Genomic DNA, 22,082 nt, shown 5'->3' with positions numbered 1-22,082 from the left:
TATTGATCAAATTTACATATGTAAGAAAGTCAGAGAACGTAACCTGACAGGCAGTAGGTTTTGTGATCTTTTTGAGTTTGGGGTCAACATAGCACAAAAAATAAGAGTTTCAGTGCAGTATTTATAAGACTATTACAGCTTAGTTAATGCAGCCTTTAATACCACATTTTTTTCTTCATCTGCATGTGCTATTCAAAACTAAATTGAGAGATTTCTGCTTGTAGTTTACTGAGGTAATTATAACCTTAAATTCTAAAAGTATGTGATAGGTGTTTAGTTTAATAAATTTATAGGGGTGTGTATGAAACTTTTGCTTAATATATTAGAAGGTCAGACCGGATATCTGTAACAAAAATACCCCAAGCCTGTCAGTGCCAGGGTTTGTGTGTTATTTTATTATTATGTAAATTGCTGAATGCAGTAACAGAGAGCTGCTTTGCGTGCAAAATAGGCTGCTTTCACTGCCATTGTCTAGGCATTCATAAGGAAATTCAAAGCTGACTGGGCAAATATAAAGCAATGAAGTTTTTGCCCAAGGCTTGATTGTTAGTTCTCACAATTCATTATGCTAATATATTACAGTACTTGCATTGCTGCTTCTAAAATGCTCATTTAAGTAACTTTTCAAATCTTTTCTATAAGTTTGTATGTTTAGTAGGAATTTATTTGTATTTGTTGACATGAATGTACAGACATCTAGTCGAGCATAAGATCCCATCTTTTATCAGAATGACTTTTTGTCTCTACACTCATGTTTTCTGATCCTTTTTTATTCAGTTTTAAACTCTCAGGAGTAATTGTTCACAGGAAAATACATAGCTATGTTGCTCTTCACTTAAAAGGCTGAATAATCTGTGCTGGCCAGACTTGAATGAATAAATGCATAAGTAGTTAAAAAGCTCTGGGTGACCTTTGTAAGTCAATGTCTAAATAATTTATAGCTGTCTTGAAAGTTCATTTTGCAAATGTTGGCAATCATATTTTATCTCTTTCTCCACAAAAATTAATTTAGAAAAGCTGCTTATCCTGAAAAATAAAATATAAATATGATATTTTTTACTGTCACTTGTGTTGAAAAGTGTTAAGGAATATTATTTTTACTCCCTAGTGTGTTTTGAACATGAGATTCTTCAGACATAAGATATTGAATAATTAGTCAGTTTTTTCTTCTAACTCTTCATGACAAAAATATATTTTCTGAAAGTAGAAATTAAGCAGAAACATACCAGAAAAATTATTTTTAGGATCTTTTCAAATGTACTGTTTCATACAGTGACCAAAAAATTTATCAGTATTTTCTAAGAAAATTTGCTAGATTTTTAAAACTGAAATGGAAAACACGTTTTTTCAAAGTGAAGTGTTCCAGTTCCAATTCAATTTTCATGCTTTTTGAAAGGTTCATCCTTTATTTGAAATACCTGTAGACAGTTGTGATCTGGTTTTTTGTTTTTAATTGAAAACATGAATCTGGTATCAGGCTTTCTTTAGGTGTACAGAAACAAGTTACATGGTATGGAATTTGATGTGTGCCTTCAGTTTTGTAACTTGCAGCAACTTGAAATGTTATGCTGCCTCATAATGAGAGTCTTACCCTGCGAACAGTTTACTGTGGCTAGACCATTTAAATACAGTGGGACTACTCACGTGGTTCCCTATGCTTTTTAGAGACATACTGTGCTATGAGTTACCACTACAGCTTGCTGATAACGAAAGGGGCAGTGTTCTATTTCTGGTGTCTGGGAGTGTACTTCCCTCCTCACACAGTGGTCGACCTGTGGTAAGCCAATTCTCGTTGTTGAACAAGCAGAGAGCTACCCAACCTTGTCCAAAAAATCAATATATTTTTGCTTGCTTGGTGAGCTGCTTTAGCCAAGAAAGGAGTGCCAGAATGCTTCAAGGAAGGGGCCATGGGTGCGGGTGAAAGAATGAACAGAGGCACCCATTTTTGGTGGTAGCCTACTCTTTAGATTTAGCTGTAACCTGCAACTTCAATCTTGGTGGTTTTTGGATTTGCCACTAGTATCAGTGGGCTGTTGTTGTAAGTCGTTAAATTACTTAATAATACCTTTTAATGTGGTTAGTGGGGAGGAAAGCATGCTGGTATTTAGAAGCTGGCATTCAAACAAGTTCATGGGAACTATGTGCTAACTGCCTTTTTGGGCCTCTCAGTGGTGTTCTTAATTCTTAAATATAAAACCATATAATGAAAAATGAATCATATATTTATGTAATACAAATTATACAGTTAACCTTTTATTCCAAAAGGACTAATAAAGGAAATTATCTGTATTATACATAAACACAGAGAACATTTTTGTTCATCTACAGTAGAGTGCTTGCTGCTCTGAAGCAGAAATAGAACTTTCTGCTATATAATCTTCAATAATGGTGTTGTAACTCAACTAAAAAATGCGCGCAGTGAATGCTTTTTTTACGAATGTTTCAAAGCTGTACATGTTTCAAAGAGGAAAATGTTCAAGGGGGAAAAAAACCAAAGCCCTCTTCTGTGTATGTGTAGTACACGTATACTTTTAATTGAAAAATTAAAATCTAGCACTATCTCCAATGGACATTTCAAATAAATGCAGGGAGACAGTTGAGTTGTCTTCAGCTTGCACTCCTCCTGGTTTTAGATCAAAAGTCAAAAACTAGTGTGGAAGCGCTGTATTATGCTGCTTGTGTCTGGTTTTAAGACTTAAATTGTAGGCATTAATTTAAGACGCAAACTAACTGATATTCTTACTGAGGAAAACTTAAGTGACATACCTATTTTAGGGTGGGTTTTTTGTTTGTTTGGTTTTTTGTTTGTTTTGCAAAAGTGCAGAGTATAAATACAGTGAATTTTACAGTATTTCAGTATAAAATGGGTTGATAATACTAAAACCATTAAAAAAAAAGGTCATGTGTAGAAGATGGAACTTACTGGTTCTGTGTACAGTTACTTGTCAAGAAAAAAGCAGCAACGTGTCCAGACATACATTTCCAGTATATTCTACCACAGTACATTTTTGTGATTCTAAAAATACAGATAGACATCCAGTTCTCAAACTCTTAAGTTTCTTCTAGCATTTTCAGTTTATTTGGAACCCTGAAAGAACTGTCAATATCTTATGATCATTCCACTTCATACTTCTATTTTGGTATTTAGATCTCAAGAGACTCCTATAGATGGGCAGCCTCCTGCACTACCACCCAAACAATTTAAAAAGAACAGTTGGAACCAAATTCATCATTCACACTCACAGCAAGAACTGGATAACCATATTAATGAAATATTTGATGTTCCTGCATCACCAGAAAAATCCACAGTAAGTTTTTGGATCCAGTTTAACTATTCTTTTTTTTATTGGAATGTTAGTCCTACTTTTCATGAGCTTGGTTCACTTTCATTTCAGAGAGTTCCTGTGTTTGTGCATTACACTGCAGCATTTCCATTATATATATACTGTCTTTGTGCTAGCTTCCACTATTTTTTCCACCTGCTGGAGTAGTCTTTTGTCAGTTGTCATCAGATGACTTACATTTTGATGGACATGTAAACATTTGAAATACTAGCTTTTCAGCACATGCAGAAATTTCTAACCAACCTCTTCTTTGAGAGGTCATTTACTGTCAGTTTTAAAGAAGACATTGTAGACACTACCACTGGTGTTTAATCTAGCTTTTACCAAAAAAGCTGAAACTGAAAGTGCCTCTCAGCTCTAGAGCGGTTTTATCCAGAGAGGTTTCTTGAATCTTTTGGTTGCATTTCTCATGAGAATTCCCAAGAAAGAGACTCTAGCAAGACTACCTGTGACAACAAATGTAAAAATCAAATTACAAGTTTTTTTTCCACACTTAAGCACATGCTAGATGAGTCAATATCAGTCACTTGATTATTGCCTGACTGAGGTGAGATCTCACTGACCATTTTTGTGAATTTTTCTTCTGTCCCTCCAGAAGTTTTCAAGTGATTCTTTGTTGTACAGTGATAAAAACCAGGGACAGGAGATGTTTCGCAGGATAGGAAAACTGCTTAAAATCCAGATGTAGCAAATACTGTATAAAAAGCTTTGCCAACCTCAGACATTCAAAATTATGAGTCAGCTCCCAAAATTGGTATTTTAGAAATGCCTTTGGTTCATTTTAACTTACATTCTGAACTCAAGCCTAGGGTGTTCTCTCAGGCCTTGTTACCAAGCTAAAACTCCTATAAACCCCATACTTAATTTCATAGTGGGGGCTTTAATAAAATTCACAGACGTGAAACTTGCGTACCTATGAGCGTTTCAGGAATGTTGAAAAAAAATTTGCTTTAAATAATAAAGCAGATTTTTTAACAGCTTTGCCTTCTGTCAGTGCTTACCTGAGTCATACTGAAGTACTGTTCTGTTTTGAAAGTTAACACGACTTTACTCATCAAGTTTTTCTGCTTTGCATTTGGTTGTCTTTACCAGATTGACAAAAATAACTTTCAGTTGGTTTTTTTAACTCCTTTTAGTTCTGCAAAACCAACACAGCTGCATGAGAATGAGATGCTTTTTTCTCTGTGCATTGTCAGTGTGATTGTTTGCTGTGGTCCAATGGGCCACATTTATGCAGCCTCGCTTAAGGCAGTACACTGTTGTAATCAAAGATCTAATTTGGTCTGCTAATGGCTTTTATTTTGCGTATTAGAGAAGAAGTAATGCAGCATTTTGTGAAATTGTGAATGTAAGTTTTGGAATTTATTTGGGATTTTTTTGGGTTTTTTTCAAAGTTGCTTTTCTGACCAGAGTTACACTTCAGGTTCCTGCAGCACGTCTGCTGCTCTGTCTCAAATGTTTTAAGGAAACCCTCTCATCACTTTGACTTCATTTAGCTGTTGAATTTCCTTCATCTGTTGTATACATGGAGAGTCTATTTAAAAGGTAGTGGGGCAGATACAGGAATTACAACTTGTTACTCCATCTGCAATCCCTAAGGATCCAGTCTGAGAACATCCAGAAGGATTTGGAAACAGGTGCGGCCAGAGGTCCCTTCAATCAAGCAGGTTAATGATGATAGAGCTCACTTAATGTTTTTCATTATAAACTGCAGCTCAAAATAGCCTCTTAAAGTAGGAAATGATTATTCTCTTTTTGTCTGGGGAATGCAATGGCACAGAAATTGCCAAATGCTGCAGGTGAGCTCTCGGTTGTTGTTCATTCTGCCCAGGAACCTGAGTCTAGTCTCCCATGCCAGTGAGCATAGGCTAAAATGATTTGCATATGATCAGGCTTCCTAGGTGTCGTTCTTTATCAGTAACTTACACTGTGACTTTCTTCTCCTTCCCCAAATTTTTCATCTTCTCATTACTATGAATGTGTTCAAGGAGGTCGTTTTGCTTTAACCAAGAGCTTGAAACGCTTGAAATTCAGTTTAAGAGCCAAGCTGAGCAGACTTCTTTTATCTATTGAGCCTGCAGCTTCTGAAGTTCCTTACATGTAGAAATGTTTGGTTTAATAAACTTTGTTTGGTTTCTTCCTTTTGGAATATCAGTCTTATGCTTTGGCTTGAAACAAGTTTCCTTAATAATACTTCACATCCTCACCGTAGAAACTTTAGAAGTACTAGCTGATGTTCAGTCTATGAAATAAATATTGTTAAGAATAAAATGAAAAGCATTTCAGTGGCACTAAGTTAATTTTCCAGATTAAAATGTATTTAATATTCCTCAGTTTATTGGTAGTTCCTTTAACAGTGGTGTTGTGTGAACATTGTATCAGAATGAAACTGAAAAGCAGACAGCTGAAATTGTCAGAGCTTGCTTGGTGCAGAGCATGTGTCACACCTGATATTCCACTACATTGAAATGGAATAGGGGATATGGAACCAAGATTTTGCCACACTTGTCCCTGCTTACTATCGTTATATTATCAATAGAAACAAGAGTATACCTTCAATTATCTTACTTTTCATCATATTACATTTTTACTGCAGGCTTTTTACTGAGGTCTTAATTAAAATTATTTTAAGGAGTTTCCATTTAGTAAACTGTTTTCCTGCTTTAAGTAATACTGTTACTTTGAGCTTGCTTTGAGAGAACATGCTTTTAAGTTATGTCACAGAATCACAGAATGGTTAGGGTTGGAAGGGACCTTTGGAGATGATCTAGTCCAACCCCCCTGCCAATGCAGAGTCATCCAGAGCACATTACACAGGAATGCATCCAGGCAGGTTCTGAATGTCTCCAGAGAGGGAAACTCCACAACCTCCCTGGGCAGCCTGTTCCAAAACTTTTAAATGTGTAACTTTTCCCTTCTGTGCAAAGCTCAAGATAAGACATTGGCACCATTACTTGATGTTTTCTCAAGGGTCCAGGGACAATTACTTGATGAGGAAACTGCAGAATTATTACATACAATATCCTTGAAGTCTAGGTAGGAATAATATATATGTTAATATAATATAATTTTTGTTTACATAGCCCAATGGTGGTGTCCCCCACGACAATCTTGTTATGATCAGAATGAAGCCAGATGAAAATGGAAGGTTTGGCTTCAATGTAAAGGTAACAGTACATCTATTCGCTTCATGTCTATTAAGATTATTTTCTGACATTTGTGATTTGTTACTAACTTAATTTGTTTTTAAAGGGTGGATATGATCAGAAGATGCCAGTAATAGTGTCCAGGGTAGCTCCAGGAACACCTGTAAGTTATCAAAAAATCAAACTTGGTAGCAATACCTGTGTATCTTAAAGTGTGTATTCAAAACTGTGAATTATTTCATAACTGCCTGTGAAAATCAGTTTGGGCTCCAACATTATCATAACAAAGCAAATTATGTTTGGTAGAATCTGATGGGGCTACATAACATTTTTAAAAGTTCTTCAATCCTCTGAAATATTTTTTTTTTCTTACTGAAACAAAGCTTAATTCCTGAAAATTACAAGGAGTTCCAGATGTTCAGTGTGTATTGTTTCTTGAGCTGTGTCATCCTAAAAATACATATACTTGATTACCTTTTTTAAATATAGGCATTCATATAAGTTCACATAAATTATATATAGAAAGAGCCTTTTAGTATGTTTAAAATAACTTAAATAGAAAATCTCTCATTCTAGTGACAGATGCAGCTGAATAAAGCCAAGATTTATATTAAAATCAGACATCATGAATCATTCATCAGGTCTGATTGTCTGTTGTTACTGGTGCTTTGTGACTATCAATAGTGTCTTCAAACTAGGCACAATATTTTGTCAGTTGACTGCCAGAAATACTGACCTGGTGTTAAGCTGAGAGGAGTCAGCTCTGTTCATACCTTTTAGAGTGAACCATTTATTTGCTAATATTTGAGAAGTACAGCTTTCACATGTTTGCCAGGAGCATTGTTCTTATTTTTGTTTATTATTGTTTATTATTTCTGAAATATTTAATAACATCCACTCTCTAAGGAAAAGGTATTTGGTGATGGCATGTCCTCTTTCTTTTCTGCAGTGATGTTTAGGCTGTGATTATAATAATTATCTTTATTACCTGATTGCTTTCTCTGGGATTACTGGGATTTGTGCATTGTCTTTGGTCCTTGTCTTAGTCTTGTCATTACAGTAGCAGCATTTCAAACCTGAAGCATTTAAGCCTGTGAAATCGATTTGGACAAGGCTTTGCCATGTTACTCCCTTCTCTTCAAAGATAAGAACATCCTGCTTTTTAATTACCTGTACAAAAATGTGATTCAAACAGATGGAGCTTTCTACTTCAACCAGAGGAGTGGAGTAACAGCTGCTGAAAGACATGTTACAATGACAATCACCTCCCTGTTGCAAATAGATTTGTTCATGTGAATGACACTGTCTTATGTACTGTGTAACACTTAAATTTAGCATTTGAATATAATGCAGCAACCATAGCAACTAAGCTATCAGGATTCCAGTCCCTACATATAGTTACTTTAAGTTGCTATTTTAAAGTGAGAAATTGGAAATGACTTGTTTTATATATTTTTTTTATTAGATTTTTTTTCCCCCCCACCTTGCAGGCTGATCTCTGTGTCCCCCGTCTGAATGAAGGGGACCAGGTTGTACTGATTAACGGCAGGGATATAGCAGAACATACCCATGATCAAGTTGTTATGTTTATTAAAGCTAGCTGTGAGAGACACTCAGGGGAACTTGTGCTCCTAGTTCGACCCAATGGTAAGTGCTTTGTACATAAGAAGAAGAAAAACTAATAAATCCACACCTTGCTTTCATTTTCTAACCTCCATTTTGTGTCCTGAGATGGAATGCTTAACATTGTTGTGAGAAAGAACTCCCTTCCTTGAAAAGGAGTTGCAGCGGCACAATATACTGTACAAATTTTGATCAATCCTGTACTCTAAGAAGCTGTGCATAATAAGTGTTTAAAATTAAGGGGAAAGTCAGAGATCAAATATTTCAAACTGAGAGTTTATTTAAATCTAGTTCTCAGTCTCATTGATAAAAGTATCCAGAAAGCTGTACGGATAATGAGTGCAGTTTCTGAGGTTGCTGTTATTCCCTTAAGGAAAATAAAAACAAAACACAAGCAAATCAACAAAAAACTCCTCACTAAACACCCCATGTTTGGATGACTTTGGAGGTCTATTATATGCAAAATCCTTCCATATACTTTTAAAACAATCCAGAACAGCTGGTAACATTTCTACTTGAGGAGGCTTAATAGAAGGAAGTGCTAGAAATGGAGTCTAAGTAACAGCTTGTGCATTATATTCATGAAATACCCTGCTGGAGCATTGCCAGCAGATGGTCACGGGATTTAATTCAGCTTCACATCCCAATTGTAATACAATTGCAGAGGAAAAGATAAAACGTAAAAAAAAAAAAAAAATAATTTAATGGGAATAATTGAAATTACTTTAGGAGAGTACCTCAGCCACCTCATAAACAACTTTTTCCTTTATTCACTTACTTGCACTCCCTGCTTACCTGTGCTCTTACTCTGCATGTAAGTTCTCTTGCAGCTTTTGTGTGCTTACTTTCTTTTCCAGATAAAGTTGCTAGCTTTGTTTACAAATTTATTAGAACAGTTCTCCTTGTGTGTTGATTATCTAGTTGAGTTGTAGAAGTGAGAAGTTGCCAGATTTTTTCTTCATGGTCATGGGACATCATTTAAACACAGGCTTTCGAACAGCTGTCTCCTATGTGTAGTAGAAGATGCATATTTTTCAGTTTGTTTATAGGCAGGGCACACAAACAGCTTTGATAGCAGTATAATGGTATATATTAAAGCTGTTTTCTCAGGTGGTCTGCACCTCTTGCCCTGATTACTGAAGCCTAAAATCAGTTCAAAGTGACTTAAAACTAAAAATGTAAATGCAATTATAATTACTTCAGAGGTGTGATGTGAGAATCTGAGATTAGGGAGTTATATCAGAGAAGGTAGGGCATAACATGAATTTTGATCAAAATTTTAACAGTCAGTGATGTGCTTTTACTTAAAATTACTATTAAACAAAAAAATTAATTTTGTCATGGATTATAGTAATCAGTAAAGGCTACTTGCTCTTGCTGTTGGGGACTAAAATCAGTGTGCTAGTAAATGTGTATTTTTCTAAAGGAGAAACACTTGTTTATTTTGCTGTTTTAAACAAATGACGCAGAGTTAACTTTACTTTCCAAATGGCATGTTCAGTCAGAGTGTTCATACCTTTATTTGTTACAGCGGTCTATGATGTTGTGGAAGAGAAGCTGGAGAGCGAGCCTGACTTCCAGTACATCCCTGAGAAATCTCCTCTTGATGGTGTCCATCAAGATGATAATGCTCTGAGAGAATCCATGATTCAGCTAGCAGAGGGGCTTATCACTGGAACTGTTTTGGCTCAGTTTGATGTGAGTACTGTCTTGTAGCTGTGTGCTACAGTTCCAGGAAATTATTTTAAGGAGAGAGGATTTCAATTAAATTTTAGTAGAGTCAGCATCTTGTAGCAGAACAACTGTCTTACACTGTCAAAAGAAAAATAACAACAAAAAAATTCCAATCCTGTGTTGTATGTACAGATTTATGGCATAGAATAATCCTAATTCCAGTTTTTAGTGTTGTTATACATAGCTTTATTGATTACTTACAGATTTTTGTGGTTATCAGGGACCTATGCTAATAAAATGCTTTCATAGAGATGAAAACTGAAAAATGTATACTGAAATCTGTTCTGTATTCAGACCTTCATTCCACATCTAAGTTACTGCAACATTGTCTTTAAGCAAATTGTGATGTCTTGATCACTTTCAGTGATCCCACAGCATAACTGAATTCATAGTGCTTTCTTTTGAAAAGCTTTATTACGTGTGTTGAAGCTACTGATGCTTAGTAGTTTATGTTCTAGAAAGTACCGCTACGCAAATAATGAAGTAACAGGTCTTTTGCATCTATTATGGTCTGACCATTGGTTTTGTCTTTAGCAATTGTATAGGAAAAAGCCTGGAATGACAATGTCTTGTGCAAGATTACCTCAAAACATTTCCAAAAATAGATACAGAGACATTTCGCCTTGTAAGTATGTGTGTTTGTATATGTGTTCTAAAAGTATTTTACTGTGGTTAGTAAATAAGTAACATTTCTAATTTTTATTTTTTCAGATGATGCTACACGGGTTATTTTAAAAAGTAACGAAGATTACATCAATGCAAATTATATAAATGTGAGTAGCATTTTTCAAAAAGCTGCTGACATTAAGTAATTTCACAGTGTTTCCATGAAATTGATTTTAAAAAAATAGTGCTTTCATAAATCTAGTTCTGACTTGAATGGCTGATAAACCTGTAGTCAGGTGGCTTAAAATTTACTGTTGTTATACTTATTTGCTAGTGCTTTGTGGCAGGTGTTTCTATAAATGAATCCCAGAGAAAGAAAAAAACAGTAAGAGAAGCTAGCTCCCTCTACCAGAGGAATTAATTCTTTCTGAGTACTAATGTGGCAGTAGTGTTCAACATCAGTAGCCTTTAATCTGGCACCACTTCCTTTTACATCTCCACCACCATCACCACTACCCCCCCCACCCCGCATTGTCAGTAACAACGATACTACAGCTACTTACTTTTCCTTTCTGGAAAACAAAACGGTGATTAAATTAAATTCCAAGATCAGCATTTTAAAAGCTAGTGTCAGAAACCCACAGAGCATGAAATGTTTGCACCTGAATTATTTGTCAATTGGTCTATCATTTCTTTTTTCAAAAATTAATATTGATTATGGCACCAACATATCTGTCAGATAGTGTGTGACGTGTACTTGGATCTTTTGTGCGTGAAGCATTTTGAAGAATTTTTATTAGTGCTGATCTATATTTAATAACTCGTAATAAACAGTTAATATAGTTGATGCTTTTTTAATGTGTTAGTTACTCAACAGTAAATATCTGATGCCTGACTTCAATTTGCTATAGGCATTAAAATAATTACTTTGTCTTCTCTTAGATGGAAATCCCTTCTTCCACAATAATAAACCAGTACATTGCTTGTCAAGGTCCATTACCGAACACTTGTCCTGATTTTTGGCAGATGACGTGGGAACAAGGCTCATCTATGGTTGTAATGTTAACAACTCAAGTTGAACGTGGCAGAGTAAGTAAAAGATTTCTTTACTTGTGTAGTCTTCTAAAGAAAAAATCTCTTGGTAATTAGCCTTTAAAAATTAGATGAACATACTAGTATGACATGTAATATGACAAGGGGTAATGTTTTTAAACTAAAAGAAGTCTAGTCTAGATAAAAGGAAGACATTTTTTACAATGAGGGTGATGGAGCACTGGAACAGGTTGCCCAGAGAGGTAGTAGATGCTCCATCCCTGGAAACATTCAAGGTCAGGTGTGTTGAGGCTCTTAGAAAGTTGATCTAGGTGAAGATGACCCTGTTCATTGCAGGGGGTTTGGACTAGATGACCTTTGAAAGTCTCTCCCAACTCAAACCATTCTGTGGTTCTTCATAGAAGGCAGTGCCTTCCTAGTACTGTTGCAGTGACGACTCTTCTATTTTAAATCTTCTGATATTGCTAATATTTAAACTTTGCTTAATTCTGAAATACATTGAAGTCTTCACATATTTTTTAAAATATTTTTAGGCTTCTTTATTTTAAAGTAAAAAGCAACTAGAATTTACCTTCATAGGATTTTTTTTTTCTCTCAACTTCAAATGAAGGAACTCCAAGAAGTTTCATCAGTTTTTTAGATTAGTTCTTTGATATATAGGAAGTTTAATTTTTTAAAGCAGCCTACCACAGGTTTGTATTGTTAAGATCCTATGCCTGCCTGGATAGCTGTCTTTTTTAAAAAGAGTCCTTGAAAAGCTTGAAATCTAAGATTTTTCATAAAATGTTCTTCTGTGGCTATAAATAGTTGTTTAATCATATGAAAGAATCATTTTCCTTTAAATAATTTCCATACAAATATGTGTAAAAATAGAGTACTAGTAATAACGTAATTAGAGTTAAAAATTACTAAAAACAATTGTGTGTATGGTGCTGTAAAAGGCCTCAGGTGTATTTTGTGGTTGGTTTGTTTCTGGTTTTATTTTTTAAGCTATAGTTTCTCCTTAATAGCTTTGTTTATTATGCAGCCCTGTCCTTTGGAGGCAGGCAAAACAATCAAATCTGGTCATATGCACAGTGTAATTCCAGAGATACTGAGTTTATCATCTGGAGCATTCAGAATAGCACTGTCTGGTTCAGTGTGTGGACAGAAATGACACTCTGGAATAAAGATTTAGTGGAATTTCTCCACATTCAGGATTTCTTTTGAAGATAGATTTATGGTAGATTGTGGGTGTTCTGATCAACTCAGACTATAGTTCAGTTCTCTGTATATATTTTAACTTTTTAATAACCATATATTTGCTGGGAGGTCAGGCCTCTAAATATAATTAAAATAATTGAAGGGGAGTTGCAGCATTTTTAAACCATTTTTCAGTGACTCAGTGTTTGCATGCTGCTGCCTGCTCTGAAATAAACATGGTTAGAGGGAATTTCAGTACAAGTGCCCTTTTAATTTGAATTTTCTTTGCAGATCTGCTAAAAACAGACTTGCAATAGCAGTTCTCTGAGGTTCCCCAACCCCTTCAGTAATGATATTTGTGGAGTTCTTTGGAGAGCTGCTTAATAATGAAATAAAAGGACTTATCTGTCTTATACCCATAGGCAGACTCCCTGCTCTAAAGCTGATCATGAGGCTACTGACATCACTAGCCCACTGCATGCCGGGATGTCTCAGTGGAGCAGGAAGTCTGCAAATCTGGCTGCTCTTAAAGAATCGCCAGGTGGGTTGGAAAAACAAAAGCACACTTGAGCTGAAATGACCTCTGCAATTAGGTGCTTAAGCAATATATCTGAAAATCTTAGTAGTTGAAGTTTTCATTCACATTTAACGACTTGATTGGGAGTCTTTGAAGTCTACCATCTGCATCCCCGTAAGTTCTTCATTAGTTTAGCAACCATTTTTTGGGGTTTATTGCCTTTTGGTTCTGGATTTTTTTTTTAAATTTCGTTAGTTCTTTTCCCATATGAATGTGCTTTGAGAAGATTAGATTAGGATTTTGGAGGTCAGAAATGTTTATAAAGCAGCACCTTTGTCACTCAAGTGTAAGATGGAATATTTATAGATATACTTTGTTTTAAAATTGTAATGAAAGTTAAAGGCATCCATCTTCAGTTAAACTAACCTCAAGAGCCTGGTGCATGTGTCCTCTTGAAAACAGAACCAGGAAATCTCCGTGATACCTTATTTTATTAAAGATAAGTAGGTAACACAGCCTATTTGGTAAGTAAAGTAATAGTAATTACAAAATTATCAAAAGTCTTTAACGAACAAAGGTATAAAGAACTAGAGAGAATGAAAATAATACTCAGGCATCTTTAAAAATGTGTTTACTTTAGGTTAAATGCCATCAGTACTGGCCAGAGCCATCAGGAAGCTCATCATATGGGAATTTCCAGATTACTTGCCACTCGGAAGAAGGAAATCCTGCTTATGTTTTCCGAGAAATGACACTGACTAATCTGGAGGTAAAATCATAATATATTTAAAGTATTAACTTGTGGAATCGTCACAGACTAACTAAAACTTACTTTATCAGTCTTCCATTTCAGCTTCATGGTATATCCACATAGAACTGTTTATTTCTAGAAGCCTGTAAAAAACTACTTGTATTGCCATGTACTTACCTAGTATAAATTCTGCTCTTAGAATGATAACAAATCTTTCACTAGCAAAATGTCACAGAGATTCAATTTCCATAATCATATAAATCAGGTTTAAGTCACATAAAAGATGTATTATTCGTCTTGGAAGTCTTTACTGGTGTCTTTCATGCCCTGGCCAAACAAAAAGAATGATTAAAGAAGTTGAGGAACTTGTTGTTCCCTTGATGTTTCCAAAACATTAGCCTCTGGAGTTATTTCATTATTACAACTGAAATTCTGTCTCTGTAGAGGCAAACAGTTCTTAATAATTCCATCGTGAAGAGTAAGTGCAAGTAGATGGAAGATAAATCCTGCTGAGAGAATCAGTTGGGATTGATGACTATATGTAAACAAAGACCTTCTTGAACATGCATTGCATGATTCTTGGGGCATGTATAGTTTTCAGAGTCTCCCCAGCTAGCATTTCAATCTTGGAGATGTTTTGAAATGAGTATCTGGTGGTTAGTTTATATACTCATTTCTCATTATTTGGGTTACCAGATGAGGTGCCAGCTTTACAGAGCTGCCTTTTAGTTAGTTTGAAGTTAAAAATCCTTCCCTGTGTCCTGTTGAGAAAATCACTCGTTTGTTATCAGCAGTGGAACCTCTGTAAATGATTCTGCGTATTTAAAGTGTGGCAGCTCCTGTTCTTTGAAATCCTGATTTTACACTGATTGTATGGCCTGTCCCCTCCACCAAACAGAGGCAGATTATATTTGTGATATTAAAGCAAGGAGCAGGAGAGAGTGGAAAACAAAGTCATTCTGCATCTTACATATATACTGGATAAAATTAAGAGGTGCAGATAAAGCCAAACCAATGCTGCTATTCAGGGTTTGAAGGCAAGCTTTTATGCCTGAAAGTCTGGTCTCTCCCTACCCCCAGTTCTGTGATTTGATCTAGAAAGATTGTAACTCTGTTAAATTTATTTTGCTAAAAATTTAACCACCTTCTTGTACATCTAGTGTTCAGGTAGATCATTGATATTCTTGAACTGCTTTGCTATGCTTTGCTATGCTTCTAGCCCACTGAAGATGTAAGCATTTGTGGATTGCCTTTTTTGTTTTTAAGAGTGGGAAAAAAAGTAATTAAAAAATCCAGGATGAGCAATGGTTAGCAGTAATAAAGTGTTGCTAGTTGTCTGAAGCCACTTCTATTACAGGTGCAAGTCGCTGTGAATGTACCATTGTGGGTTTTTTTAATTATTATTTTTTGCCCTTTTTTTTTTTTTTTCCCCTGAATTACCCTTGGTAAACTTCGTGTTTCTGATTAGAAAGAGGAAAGCCGCCAACTAACCCAAATCCAGTATATAGCATGGCCGGATCATGGGGTTCCTGATGATTCTAGCGATTTCCTAGATTTTGTGTGTCTTGTGCGAAAGAAGAGGGCTGGCAGAGAAGAACCTGTTGTTGTTCATTGCAGGTATCTCTTCCCTCCCCCCCCCCCAACTTTATTAAATAATCAAACTGCTTTTATTTATCGTCAAATAGATTTTCTGTGATTTGTTGTAAATAAACATTTAATTGTATCTGCTTTGGGGATGGATGACAAGAGAATGCAACATTTAAATGAAACAGCTACCTAAAATTGTAATCGTGTCAATGAGCAAAATTTTTAGTATCTATAGCATTGATCTGTGCAGGGATTTTATTGGTTTTGGGGTTTTTTTTGTGGTTTGTTTACAGTTTAAATGCTTGTGCTAACAGTCTATATAATGATTCAGGAAAATGGCAAGAGACACTTAGGAACCTTTTCCTCATGATGACTGTTCTACAGAACTCCAGAATAGGTGTATAAATAATCCCTAGCAGAAAACATGGGTGATATATGCAATGATCAAATAAAAGTCTTTCAAGTCTGTAGTCTTAGGCTGCATGGTATTTTGGTACATATATTAAGATGACACATTTCTCTTAACAATTTACTTTTGTCATGTATTAGAATTGCTGTTTCTCAGATTTTTATATACACAAAATGTGGGGGGTTGTTTTTCTTGTGCAGTAGTTTTTAATAGCATTTTACATTCGTATAGTAAATTTCAAAATGTTAATCCTTTAAAATGCCTAATTAGTAAACTGTAATAATGCATAATACCAAATGTCCTCAAATGGACATGTGTCATCATTATTATCATTCTCCAAAAGTTTCTAGTAATTGTAATACACCTTTTTCTGAAATAAGAAGGTAGGGTTTATTTCACGAACATAAACATGGTTTTATCAGATCAGCCCAACATTCCAGTAATAGTCATTCCAGTAATTGTCAAATGACAGAAAGTGTACAGTGTATGTTAGTTATTCCTGTGTTTTGTTATCATCTAGATAATAGTGTGGTTTATAATACGATCTGAATAAATATCTATTTGGAAATTCTGCTTAAGTGAATGGCTGAGTTAAAACCATCCCTCTTCAAGGGACTGACAATTCTGTACTGACAGGTTTTGCTCTGTTAAGGCAGGATGGAGGCTTCCAGTGACACAGACACAATCTTTCTAACCTGTGCCCTAATAGTATGGGAGTCATAATGATCAATCATGAGAATCATTGAGAAGGAGTGTCTTCAAGTACAAACTACACTGCAGACATGTTTCATTTTCTGTTTTGCTATTTTGTTGGTTTTTTCTCAGTGCTGGGATTGGACGGACTGGAGTTCTTATCACTATGGAGACAGCCATGTGTCTTATTGAGTGTAATCAGCCTGTTTATCCATTAGATATAGTAAGAACCATGAGAGATCAAAGAGCCATGATGATCCAAACACCTGTGAGTATCATACTTGCTGTTCTGTGTTGCAGAAGAATAATTTCCTATTATCTAGTCATATTGTTAGATGGATTTTTAATACACTTGCTGTTGATCATTCTGCAAAGAGATCACCTTTACCCATTGCAGATGTAGCCTTGGCTCCAGGCAGGAGTAAATTGCTAAGGCTATTGGAAAGTAGCAATTCTTTAGATTTTCTACAATGAAAACTTGAAAAAAGCAGCAGTTGTTTCAGGGATACCTGGCAATTAATGTCAAAAAAGGCCAGTTTTCAGTACTGTAAAAATTACTCTGTAGAGACAGCAGGAGCCTAATTCTAGGTGTTAAGAATGGGAGTAGTATAAAATCTAAACATGAGAAGATCTAAGACATGCAAGAAAAACCTTCAGTGGTGCAATTCAGCAATTTTATATTGCCTTAGCTATAATGAAAACAAGACTTAACTCTGCCCTGTAGTGACTCTGAAAAATGTTTTAAAAAACATGTAATTCAATCTGATTGAGATATATCAGTAATTTTAAGCATATTTAGTCTGAAAATGTAACTTGCTACCAGTATTCTCTTGGTGCTCTCTTCACATTTGGCGCATCTTAAGATGCTAGAATTTTTCCTGGATCTACAACATTTGGGATTTTTTGAGATAATTAATTGTGATGTTGCTTTAATGTATTATATTTCAAAATTGCAAATGTTTTAGAACAGATTTAGAAACTTTTTATCAGTCATGTGTATCTAGGAGTAGTTTGTGTTAACACTTTTAGAAAATACCTAAAAAGGGTTAAAAGATTGAGTTGTGCTCTAAAAACAAAAGGCTTGGACTCATGGTTTTTCCAGGCTATCCAGGAACCATTTCTTAATCCTATTCCAGCTAATAATTTCTGGGGTTTTAATCTTTTTTAATCACTATTCAGGTGTAGAGTTTTACTCGTAGTATATAGCATTTAAAAAGAAAGTGTTAAGAAGGAGAAAAGTCACTAGATCCAGTAGCAACTCTCTCTCATGATTACCTGAAGGTAATTGAAGATACAGTTACCTGAAGATAATGGGTAATAGCTTTAATATCCCTGCTGCTGTTCCTCTAATCAAATTTGAATAAACCTTTTGTGTTCTTCAGAGAGTATTCAAAATGACAAAAAGTATATATGGGTCTTCATTTCTAGGTTTCTAGGTCATCCATCATTCATTGCTGTTGTCCAGTATTCATGTTGCACTAGGAAAAAAGTTGTATTATTCAGCTAGCACAGGAAGGATGAGAAAGGTGGTAATACATAAAAAATAATAAAGGGTGGCTCTTGCTGTTTGAGGTGACTATACAGTATGAATAGCATATCTCTCCAGCATACGTAGAGAGGAAGAGAGTTTTATTAGTAAAGGCAGGAGGTGCAGTGGTAAGGGTTTTATCTGTGATTTTTCACAGCATGTGCTAACTATCTTCTGGTCTTCTCATTTTTCTTAAAGAAACCAGAATTTTCAAGCTTCAGTGAGATGCAGGTGTTTACTGCATCAGAGAGAGGGGATAATAAAAGACTTGAAGTGGTTGGGGTTTTAAGATTTCATAAACATTCTCTCTTATAATTTCTCCTTTGGTACTCTCTTCCGGATTTGTATATCCTGAAAGATTCATTCAGTGTCCACAAGATGGCCCTGTGCATGGGTGTCTGCTGTGTGTAGTGTGAGAGGAGAGCTCAGAGTCTCCTTCAGGAACCTTTGGAGGCAAAATAAGTATTTCACACAAATATGTATAAATTTAACTATTTTAACATACATGCAACAGTAAATAATTATTCTATTACTAAATTTGTCACTGTGCCCATTAAAGATCTGACATCACTGGTAACTGCTCAAGGAGGGATATTCCACAACACTGAAAAGGCAGGCATGCTGGCTTTCTGACCAACATACACACCATTATGCAGTGTTCAGTGTTAGTTGTGGTGCTTTACAAAACAATGTAAACAGGCTTTATTTCATTTTATTTTCATTATATTCTAATTTGATTACGGTTGGGAATATTTAACAATTGTTTGATAAAATACATATATATATATATTAATGGTCTCTGTGTATGCAGGTGCAAGACTTGAATACATTGCAAAGTTAGACATTATCTAATGTAAAGAAACTGGAGTTCTGGGGTTTTTTTAAAACATGAAACAATTTTCTTTTTTATCACATTCTGAGAGGGAGGTGCCAGTAACATGCAAGCTCTAATCTAAGTATGAAAAAGTGCTTTGAAACTACAGCTTTTAAATTTAAGTGCATGAAAACCTCAGGTCATTGAAACTTCAGCAATGAAGTGAAGAGCAGAAAGCTACTGAATAGATGATGTAATAATAGTACTGGTTTTGTGGGTATGAATTTTGGTATGTATTTCAAAGTGCTGTTCATCCCATTCTTCTGTTGAGAAACAAGATGTTCTAATATAAAGTCCCTGGTTTGTGTTTCCTAAACTCACTTTGAAGCTCAGATCTTGGACCACCAAGAGAACGGGATTTGGGAAATCCTAGAGGCCTTTTCTGCTTCCAAATGACACGGTTCAAGTACATTTCTTTTCAATTCACTGAATCTACTTTCCTTTTCAGAGTCAATACAGATTTGTATGTGAAGCTATTTTGAAGGTGTATGAAGAAGGATTTATTAAACCTTTACAAACATCACTGCATAAGTAAAGAGCAAAAAAACCCCAGGATATCAATTGAGGAATCCTGTCCTCTATAATGAATTGGCAGCATTTTTTGTGCCATAATACTGCTTGCAGGAAATGATAGTGAAGTACAGCAAAGAATTGACAAAGGACTTTGAAAACTTCAGCACTGTTGCACTTTATGTTGAAACAAAATCAGTCTCTGAAACTCTTCTAACCTTCATCTGTTTGAAGACTTTATTTTCGTGCTTTGCTCCGAACAAACCATAAACTGAAAGAACTAATTGTGTTCAGGGTAATCTATGATATTTCGTTGTAGTGCCATATACTGCGCTTCTGGTTGAATTGCTACAAACAAGGCTTGGAATTATTTCACTCTGTTTTACACCCATGTCTCTTAAAATGAAAAAGAAATGAAAAAAACACACTAAGCCATGGTCTTTTTCCAGTGCTAGGTTTATTTACTATGTACAGACTCTCACTGTTTTGTTTTTTACAACATTAGCAATATTGCCGTTACTAGATAGATACACACTGCCTACTGGTGCAGCACACTTTGTCCTACACCCCTACTAGAGACCAGCTGGTTGTTAGAGGAGAGCTGGCATCTGTATTAACCCAGCAGTAGCTGCATAATGCCCACTTACCAGCATCTTGTACAAAATTATAACAATAAAAATATAAAAAAAATAAACAGCATTTCTTTGACACAGCTTGTGTGTCATACACTGGTGTATTCTGATTCGTGTGACTTAAGATTACATGATGGGAACTAGTGCATGCATTGTGTCTTAACCCCTTAAGTGCCTTGAGACTTACAGCGTACATCCAGTGAAAGGCACTCACGATTCTGTGGGGGTGGTATTGTCCTGTCATATTTATCTTAATGGGTTCACATTTTAAAAAAGGCCCTTGGTGCTTGGAATGTGTTACCACAAGGGGTCATGGAAATACCATTCCCTCTTTCTTTATACAAGTACCTGTGTGCTACTCTGGGTAGCAAAAGCTCCTTTGCCAACTTAATGAATGAGCATTGTATGCTGCTGTGCTGTAATTACGTGAAAAATCTGACACATTCCTTCCAACTAGTAACTTACTAGCAGCTTACTATGAAATGCTGGTAGGTTCATTAGAAGCTGATACTTTCTTCTATCCTTTTATTGAGAATAGCTGTCTTACTCGATTAGAACATAACTTTTTAATAGCACTGATAATTAAGTTGAACTTACAATCACATGTGATTTAATTCCATTATCTGCTAACCAATTACTTGTTAAGTCCTCATGGTTGATTTCAAGCCATGTTCGTTTTATTTTATTTTATTTTTTAATTGTTTGGTTGGGGGGAAGGGAGGAGAACACTATGAAGTTGTCCCAGAACTTTATTTGAATTCCATAATGACCCCAGTCGCCTTCTGTTATGCTTATACAAAATTGTTCCAGTTGAATATGGGTTGCTTCTTATTTAAGTAGGTAGCAGATTTGTAAGAAATGTCTGTCTGATACAGTATCTGAGCTCATTCTAAAGATACATAAATGTCCCACTTTTAGTATTTTTCCAGTATAGGAGAAACCAAGTCAGAAGCAAAGTATCCAGTGTAATATACTGTAAGAAAAAAATCAGTCACTTCTTTGACTGCCCTGTGACAACATAACTGTATGCCCTCTATTTAAAAGTTCTAATTTATTGTATTGGTTTCCTGAAAATGTTTATCCAGTAAATTTTGTTGTAAACTATATAGAGCATAGAATTAAAATGGAAAGTTCTACACTAAATAATTTTTAACTATTGAAGAATTATATAATATACTGTGTTCTGTGGACATTTGAAACAGATCAGCTATGAACTATTAATGAAAGGGGATTCAGGCAAAGTTAAATCCTGGCTTAGGACTTAGTAATAAACATGAACCACAATGCCAAATGGAAGATAGAGTTTTAAATATTTTTAGAAAACAAAATGATATTAGATGGCCTGTGGCCCTGTTACTTATATTTCTAGATTTGATGTTTAAATCAATATTTTCCCTCAGTGAAAAATTAATCTTACAAGAATCTCTGGATCTGATAAACTGAAAAAGAGTAATAAGGTAGCTTTAATCTCAGTTTTATTTTAAGCCATTTGCAACAAAAGAAAACTCCTCTTTAGAATTCTTCTTTAACTTCCATGTGACAATTATTAGCTGAGATGCTGGCTAGTTGGAAAGTTATTTTAGACTCAGCACTTAATGTCTAAAAATTAAAGTAATTCATCCATTATATTGAAATAAATTTTCTTCATAGTCAAGTTCTAAATTAAAATAGCATTTGCCCGTGTATTCTGAGGGAAATCAGACATGGGAGTTTATAGCAACGTTATATACTGTTGGTATGTCACATATTTAAATATTCCTATGTAAAGTTGCCAAAGCAGTTTGAGTTCAAAAGACCCATTTATACCACAATTAAGTGTGGAATATTTATTGGTTGTCTGTCATTCCTGTTTTGATTACAAACACAGGCAAGAATAATAGCTCTCTTCAAAAT

The 22,082-nt window shown here is 35.1% G+C and overlaps 1 protein-coding gene across 1 annotated transcript in view; it reads left to right on the top strand.

Annotated features, from left to right (window-relative positions):
- PTPN4 (protein tyrosine phosphatase, non-receptor type 4 (megakaryocyte)) overlaps window positions 1–20,244 on the top strand; it is a gene marked incomplete at its 5' end in the record, with an annotated part of 30,770 nt that extends 10,526 nt beyond the window's left edge. The window contains 12 exons of the mRNA XM_010009726.1: window positions 3,149–3,308; window positions 6,428–6,511; window positions 6,597–6,653; window positions 7,981–8,137; window positions 9,645–9,811; window positions 10,382–10,472; window positions 10,559–10,620; window positions 11,396–11,542; window positions 13,846–13,974; window positions 15,425–15,573; window positions 16,778–16,913; window positions 19,496–20,244. Coding sequence (XP_010008028.1) covers window positions 3,149–3,308; window positions 6,428–6,511; window positions 6,597–6,653; window positions 7,981–8,137; window positions 9,645–9,811; window positions 10,382–10,472; window positions 10,559–10,620; window positions 11,396–11,542; window positions 13,846–13,974; window positions 15,425–15,573; window positions 16,778–16,913; window positions 19,496–19,582 — 1,426 coding nt within the window. The remainder of the gene's footprint in view (window positions 1–3,148; window positions 3,309–6,427; window positions 6,512–6,596; window positions 6,654–7,980; window positions 8,138–9,644; window positions 9,812–10,381; window positions 10,473–10,558; window positions 10,621–11,395; window positions 11,543–13,845; window positions 13,975–15,424; window positions 15,574–16,777; window positions 16,914–19,495) is intronic.
- Window positions 20,245–22,082: the final 1,838 nt, after the last annotated feature.

Source organism: Nestor notabilis, unplaced genomic scaffold (assembly GCF_000696875.1).
Source record: "Nestor notabilis isolate BGI_N333 unplaced genomic scaffold, ASM69687v1 scaffold112, whole genome shotgun sequence".
Classification (NCBI taxonomy): Eukaryota; Metazoa; Chordata; class Aves; order Psittaciformes; family Psittacidae; genus Nestor; species Nestor notabilis.
Note: the sequence above shows the minus strand (reverse complement) of the source record. Positions and strands in the feature narration are given on the sequence as shown.